The following is an 8139-nucleotide window of genomic DNA, read 5'->3' as shown; positions in this document are numbered from 1 at the left end:
CTCTCTCTCTCTCTCTCTCTCTCTCTCTCTCTCTCTCTCTCTCTCTCTCTCTCTCAACAGAGTTTCTGTATTGTTGGTTTCTAGGATGTCAGAACACAGGATGTATGTTGGGAGAATGGGTCCTTGTTAGCAAGTGCTTGGATTTTTGATTACTTTTTTTTTTAAATTTATTTATTTATTAAAGATTTCCGTCTCTTCCCCGCCACCGCCTCCCATTTCCCTCCCCCTCCCCCGATTACTTTCTTTTTTAATTTCAATAGCTTTTTAAAATTTATTTTGCATGCTGACTGCAGTTTTCCCTTCCTCCTATCCTCCCCCCCCATTCCTCCTCCTCCCCTGTGATGCCCTCCTCCTCGCTTCCCATATGCTCCCCTCCCTGTCCACTACTCCTAGCTCCATTCAGAAAGGGGCAGGCCTTTCATGGGCTTGAACAAAGCATGGCATATTGAGTTGAGGTAGAAACAAGCTCCTCCCCTTGCTAGCATGGGGAGTAGGTTCCAAAAAGCCAGCTAAGTGCCAGGGATGGGTCCTGATCTCACTACAAGGACCCTTACAAAGAGACCAAGTTTGCAAGTTTGCAACTTTGACTACTTTCTTAATCATATAATCTCTCTGAGAAAATGTTGAAATTTTTATAATTAAAGGGCAATATGGAATGGTCCTTGAAATGAGAACCTGCAGAATGAATAGAACAGGACTCTGGAGTACTGGGTTCTATAGGCTAAGGTCAGCAGTTCTCCAAAGATAGGAAATAGACCCTGACACATTCCTGTATCATCTCCTCTTTGCTTTGTCCTCTTCCCCATTTTCCCATCCTGGAGTATACTGTGGGAACTACTCATGATCTGAGCTTTTTCTTCGTCATCATCACTGTTAGGGAATAGTAGTGAGATAAATGTGCAGAATCTAGGACAAGGATAGTACATGTGGATTTCAGGAGCCACTTTCTCTATCCTCTCCTGTCTTGTCTCCTGCCCTACCCTGCTGTATCTGTTATATGTCTCTCCTATAATTTCTAGTGTCAAAGAGAGCCAACATTGTCTTTTTTAACTATTATTATTTTCATTTTTATTATGTTTTTAATTTAAAAAATGTATGTTAGTATATACACGTACATATATTTTGTACGTACATACAAATACATGCCACGAGGACAACTTTTGGGAGTCAGTTCTTGCCTCTTATGCTGTGGGTCCGAGAGACTGAACTCAGGTCCTCAGCCTTGGTGACAGGCTCCCTTACCAACTGAGCCGTCTGGCTGGCCCTCTAACTAATATTATTTTAAAGTAAGAGATTGACTGAGGTGTTTTTTCACTGAGCTGTACATCTGTCACAAGTACCCGATTCTGAACAGTTTCATCACCACAAATAAAACCTGCTAGTGGTTACTGCTCATTTTACCCTGTTGCCTCTGAAGCCACTCATCTATTCTGTCACCATGGATTTGTCAGGTTTGGACATTTCCTGTAAATAGAAGGCTGACACTTGTGGCCATTTTTTCCTCTGGTTGGTTTTTTTTTTTTTTTGCTTACTGTGTTGTTTTCAAGATTCATCCACACATACCATCCCATCTCTTTAATTGTTCTGTTGGTCACTCTCTGGGTACTCTGAAATTAGGCTGCTCTGGACACTTATGTGTTCTGATTGGATGTGTGTTTTTGTTTCTTTGGCTGTATCTGTATTCCCTGTTGTGGAATTTCTGAGTCCTGCAGTAACAGTGTGCTCAACTTTATCTATCTATATCTATCTATCTATCTATCTATCTATCTATCTATCTATCTATCTATCTATCTATCTATCTATTTTTTGAGACAGGGTTTCTCTGTGGCTTTGGAGCCTGTCCTGGAACTAGTTCTTGTAGACCAGGCTGGCACCGAACTCAGAGAAATCCGCCCTCCTCTGCCTCGCAAGTGCTGGGATTAAAGACGCGTGCCACCAGTGCCCGGCTTATTTTATTTTATTTTATTTTTTCATCGTGTTTGTCTGTCTGTCTATCTGTATTTCCGTCCTACAGGTGATACACAGGCATCATCAAAGCCTGAGTTGTAGGCAGTTATGAGCCTTCTGACTTGGGTGCTGGGCATGAAACTCAGGTCCTCTGCAAGAACAGTCTATGTTCTTAACCACAGAGTCATACTCCTTGTGTTTTACCTTTTGGGGGACGACTTGGATGTTCATAAGGTGATTTACCACTTTTCTGTTTTCACCAGTTGTGTACAAAATCTTGATTTTTCCATCCTCAACACTTGGTGTTTTCAAGACTTTTGATTTTAACTACCTCACTGTGTGTTGTCTGTGTGGTTGGACTGTAGCAGTGGCTCATGAGACTGAGTCTCCTTGCTTGCTCTTTTCTTACCTGCATCTGCATAGCTTTAGGAGAAGTGACCATTCAAGCCCTAATTTCATTTTAAAGTTATTTTTTCTTCCATTACTGAGTTGTAAGAGTGCTTTCTATGCTTTGGACACTTTTCCTTTATCAAATGTGGTTCGCAAATGGTCTCCATTATGTAGATTGCTTTTTCCCCCTGGTGTCCTTTGAAGGACAAAAGTTGTAAATCTTAATGGTGTTTAGTTGACCTTACTTTCTGGTCTTCAGTGCTCTTGGTGTTGTAGTGGAGAAAGTGCTGCTTATCCAGAGGTACTGAAGGTTTCCTTTTTAAGTTTCAATTTTAGGTCAGTCTGTCTGGAGTTAATTTGCTATATAGCACAGGGCCTTAATCCTTTTACATGTGGCTATTCAATTGTCTCATATTTTTTCTTAAAAAGACTATTCTTTCTATCTTTGGCTTTTTTTGGCATCTTTTTAAAACATTAATTGGTCATAATTGTGAGGCTTTAAAAAAATCTGTTCATTTCTCAGTTGTACTTTATTGACCTGCATATCTAGTCCTCACCTCATCCAAAGGCTTTTATTTAAATAAATTTAAAAGGGCTGGGGACATAGCTCAGTGGTAGAGTGCTTGTCTAGTACATGTAAGACTCTGGGTTAACTTCCCAGCAGACACGTAGGAATGGTTGTGGGGGAGGATAGTTCATCTTTATATAGAAACAGACATGCCAGTGTCACACTGTCCTGATTGTTGTAGCTTTGTAGTGAATTTGGAAATCCTGTTCTTCAACTCTTTTCTTCTCAAGATTTTTTGTTTTTGATATCCATAATTTTTAAAGGCAGTTAGTTTTCTCTTATAACAACTAGTGGTTTTTATTTTGATTTGAGACTACAAATATTTAAATGACCAACAGAAATTTAGGTAGAGAAAATAGCTTAGATTAGAATTTCTAGCTTATATAGAACCAATTCCATTTATTTGCTTAAATACTGTTTTAGGTGTCTACCATGTGTTAGTCATTGTGCTAAATCTTGGGAGGGAACAGAGCATAGTGGACAAGATACAATGGCTCTGTCTAAAATTAAATTGACTCTTTGATATTTTGAAGTGAGTGCTTACTTTGACTGTATATGCATACATATTCATGCTTTTAAATGTAATTACATCTTTGATGTAGCTACCATTAAGTGGAAAAATTATTCTCTTCCCATGAAGCCCCATCAGTATGAATGAAAGTCCAGGTGCCTGGAAGAGGATGGGGTTCTTTAAGTAGCTGCAATCTACGTTCTTTGTAGATTCTTTAGAAGCTTCTTTAGAAGCTACAAAGAACGTATATGCTTCCATTACTCCTTTGTGTATACAGTGCCTCCTCCTAACGTTTACTGGGATACAAGGACATCGTTTTATTCAAGTTTCTTATGTCTTCAGTCATTTAACATTAATTTGGGATTTTTAGTAGTCACTGTCTGTTGCCTGAGTGATTATGTGGGTCCTCTGAGCCATAAGTGGATGTGTTGTGGACTGAATTAGTTGCATTAGCTTCTGTTAGCTAGCACCTCTGTCCTCATGGATCTTGATTGGTGTGAAGATGAGACACACTAAATATGATGACTTTTTTAAAGAAGGAAATTAAAATAATGACATGGAAAGTTAACTGTGCAAGGAATTTAAGTAATACTACTATGTATGCACACTAGGAGTCCCTTCAGTCCACAGATGATTGAGTGGTAGGGAAGTCTTAAAGAGAAGTAGAATTTCATCTGTGTTTAAAAGAACTGATAGAATAAACTGAAACCTTCTAGGTTAGAAAACATTTCGGTAGGGTCAGTACACTTGGAAATGTGTGGAATTCTGGTTCTCCTAGTGGAGAACTTCTGGGTCTGCTGAAACTCCAAGGTTGAATGAAGTTAAGGAATTATTCTCCCCGCGTCTCAGTAATACTCTGCTTGAGGTTCACTGTGAAAGTAAACAGTTTACTTGCATAAAGAGAAAAGTAGGTTTTGTCTGTAGTATGTTTGTGTTTGTGGCATTGTAGAACTTAGCTGGGGAGTGTGTATAGTAGGCAGGTAGAATACCGAAATGGCAAATTTGGGAAATTGGGCAGAAATTCATTTTTGATTGGTTTGGATGATTTTGATTCTTAACGTTTTCTTTTAAAGTTTGATTATTATTTTTCTCTTTGTCTTAGAACGAGCCACTGACCCCTGGTTATCATGGATTCCCAGCACGGGACAGTCAGGTGGGTGCCTGTTTTGTCTAACTCTTTTATGTGTGTTCTGAAAAGCTGCATTAAGAGAAAAATGGTATCATTTTTTCTGAAATTACTTATTTTGGAAGGTAATACAGTTTGTTTTGCCAATGAATTTGCTTTTAGAGATTATGAATTAAGTTCATTTCTTAATCTTAAAGGTATTGTAATCATGTTATTTAAATTATGGATCTCATAGGAGGAACGGTCTTTTAGTGGTAATATCTCTGATGCTTTTTTATCTCTAGGCTGTGTAATTTTTTAGCCTGGTTTTCTTGATACCTCCTAGTTCTTAATATTAGACTTGTCTTTTTATTTTCTATCACTTGGCTTTTGCCTTCCCAGATTACTTAAGTCTTTGCAATAATCTGCAGCAAAACAATTCATTCTTCTCCCTGGGGTGTTCTTAGTTGGGTGAGTTTTAATAAGGAAAAGCTTACTTGAGAGAAAGCATTTTCTGTTGCCTTTGTTGTTGGTTTGTTGGTTCCAACTTCTATTGCAGCCTGGGCTGAAGACAGCTTCAGGACAGCCAGTGTGTAAACCCTGATCCTCAGGACAGCCAGCCGGTGTGTAAACCCTCAGCCTTAGGGCAGCCGGTGTGTATAACCCTCAGCCTTAGGGCAGCCAGTATGTATAACCCTCAGCCTCAGTACAGCCAGTGTGTACAACCTTCAACCTCAGTACAGCCAGTGTGTAAAGCCCTCATCTTCAGTATAGCTGATGTATATAAGCCTCAGCCTCAGTACAGCTGGTGTGTAAAACCTTCTGTTTCTGGTATTTAAAGATTTGAGCAGACGAGACTGGAAGGCATAAGGTAGGACCCCATAAAACCATACCTTAGAGAAATGTGTGAACTAACTTCATTTTGTCAGTAGGATATTAACATTTTTGTTTTGTTTTCTTTCGTTTTATTTTTCAAGACAGGGTTTCTCTGTAACTTTGGAGCTTGTCTTGGAACTTGCTCTGTAGACCAGGCTGGCCTTGAACTCACAGAGATCTGCCTGTCTCTACCTCCCGAGTGCTGGGATTAAAGGTGTGCACCCCCACTGCCTGGCTAGGATATTGACATTTTAAAGGATATTTGAAAGGGTAATTTCTGATACTTTCAGAGGCTTTATAGGTTGTTTATAGGGCTGTCCATAAAAGCCATCTATGTTACTCTTGTCCAAGGGACACATGAAATGGCAGTGCTCTAAGTGTCAGATCTGAGTAGTACCCCATTCTAGAAGATGACTCAAGTCTCATCACCAACTAGGATAATCAACAATTCTCTCCTTGACTGCCTTCTGCAAGATTTTTTGCCTGGTATTTTTATTTTTGCTAGCTTGATGTCAGAGTGCCTTCAGGTAGGAGAGGAAGGACAGAGGAAGATTTGTTCTTCTCAGGGTTCATCTCCCAGTGGGATCTTTACTGTTCAAATAGAATATGGGCTCCTTTCTTGAAAGATACAGTTACTGACCCCAAATCTAAAGAGAATGTAGAAGTCAAGTGTGTTTGTTTTTCTTTTTAGTATAGGTCTGCCCTGAAATTTCTATTGACAGTGGTATTTATGACATTTGATAATTCTGACTCTTGGCATACATCAGAAAGAACATGCTGGTGACTAGAAATGAACCCTTACAGATTCTCACAGGTTGGGCTTAGTGGTTGTAGTGTTAGAAATCGCTGCAGATTTCTGCATGCAGAAATGAAACTGTAGTGTTAGGGGCTGCTTTACACAGAGTGGTTTTTCTCTATATTGTCTTTTGCTTTTTACTCAGGGTGCTAACATGTAAGAGATCACGTTCAGTATCCTAATCTTGTCTTAAACAGTAACACACATAGTTCATTATTTATAAAATATTGCATATTTGGGTATTAGAAGGTAGGGTAATGATGTACCTATAGGGAAATAGACTTCTGAATTTGAAGGCTCTGGAAGAATACTGTCCAGTTTTATGTTCCTGGGGACTGCAGATCAATGAGGAGGTAAGCAAAAGGACTTAGTAAGGAATTGTTAAAGCTCATATAGTAGTGTCTCTGCCCTGCAATCCTTCATTTCTCTTCCTTTGCCACAGGGAGCTGTTTGTGTAACTCTGTGTTCATTATTTGTGCTACTGCGCTGTAGGCTGGTACAGACTCTTTGCACTGGGGCAGAGCTGCTGGTTTTACTTGAGGCATGTTCTGTTGGTGAAAGGTTTATTTCAGTTTATTTTCTTGGGCTTTGTTTTGTACTGCGGCTGGGTCTTTGAATTAGGGATCATAAAAGACTGCAAATACACAAATATTGAATAACTGCTTTTTGTATTTGATGGATACAGAATCCAAATAAGTGCTGCTAATTAATGCACCTAACCTTGTGAACTCTCACTTGGTGCTTTGAGACTTGGGAGGCATTTATCAGTGTGAAACACTGGTCACTGAACAGTCTGCGCTGGGCAGGAACTGAACTTGTGATCTTTACAGCTCCCCAGTGTTGATTTGTCTTTGCAAATCCAGGAGCTGGGATGGAGGTGGGGTGGTGGGGTGAATTTTAATTGTGAGCCTTTATTTGCTTTCCTTATTCTTTTAGGATTCTTTTCTAAACATGTCAGAACTCTTTCTACCCAGGGCTTTCAGCAGCATCTGATGCTCTTCTGACTGTTGTGGGATGCTGTCATCGGTGACTTATTTCTTCCTCTCAGACCTCCCTCCCTCCCTCCCTCCCTCCCTCCCTCCCTCTCTCTTGATTTTATTGAGCTCTACATTTTTCTCTGCTCCCCTCCCTGCCTCTCCCCTCCCCTTCAACACTCTCCCAAGGTCCCCATGCTCCCAATTTACTCAGGAGATCTTACTTTCCCAGACTTCTCTTAAAATAGACAGGCAAAAAGACAGGCAAGTGTTCCCTTTGGAAAGGTAAGGAAACCAGTAAAAACACCTTCCCCAAGGCTGCAGTCCAAGTCAGTTCTTAATCAGATCCTTAACTGCTCTTGTGCTTGTGATCCTTCCCTTCTGGAGGTGGAAGATGATTGACACTCGCTCACTCCTGTTTTTACTTCCACTTAGAGATTTCCTAGATTTTGTGATGTTTAGCTATAGATCTAGGTAGGAGTTCATGGTCAACTTAGTGGACCAGCATCATATTGTATATACAACACGTTCATCTTGTTATAAATGATAAAACATGGTTATAACCCAGGAAGAGAAGCAGAGGGGAACTTATCTACTGGTAAAGTTTCACTTTCTTCCTTTTTGGTGGTGTTTTGTTTTTGAAACAGGGTCTTTCTATGTAGCCCCGGCTGTCCTGGAACTCTCTTTATAGACCAGGTCTGCAACTCAAAAGAGATCTCTGCCTGCCTCTCTGCTTCCCAAGTGCTGGGATTAAAGGTGTTCATCATCACACCTGGCACAAGGTATTTTTTTTTTAAACTTGCTATAGAATTTTAATGTCTTTCTACTTTAAACAAAAACAATAGATGTTGGCATAGTTAAAATTTCCCTTATAAAATTCACAAAAAACAGAGTTTATGGAAAAAATTACTACTAACATTGAGAATTTATTGAATAAAATACCATTTAAATTTTTAACCGGCATTTAATATT

General features: G+C 39.6%; 1 protein-coding gene across 13 annotated transcripts in view; it reads left to right on the top strand.

Moving 5' to 3' along the window:
- Rbfox2 (RNA binding fox-1 homolog 2) overlaps positions 1-8139 on the top strand; it is a 241572-nt gene that overhangs the window by 79184 nt on the left and 154249 nt on the right. For all 13 annotated transcript variants that reach the window (XM_013348772.2, XM_013348774.2, XM_013348783.2 and 10 more), the window contains exon 2: positions 4519-4569. In XM_013348772.2, coding sequence (XP_013204226.1) covers positions 4519-4569 — 51 coding nt within the window. The remainder of the gene's footprint in view (positions 1-4518; positions 4570-8139) is intronic.

The sequence above is a fragment of the Microtus ochrogaster genome, chromosome 15 (assembly GCF_000317375.1).
Source record: "Microtus ochrogaster isolate Prairie Vole_2 chromosome 15, MicOch1.0, whole genome shotgun sequence".
NCBI classification, from domain to species: Eukaryota; Metazoa; Chordata; class Mammalia; order Rodentia; family Cricetidae; genus Microtus; species Microtus ochrogaster.
The sequence above is the reverse complement of the archived record's forward strand: the minus strand, read 5'-3'. Positions and strand labels throughout refer to the sequence as shown.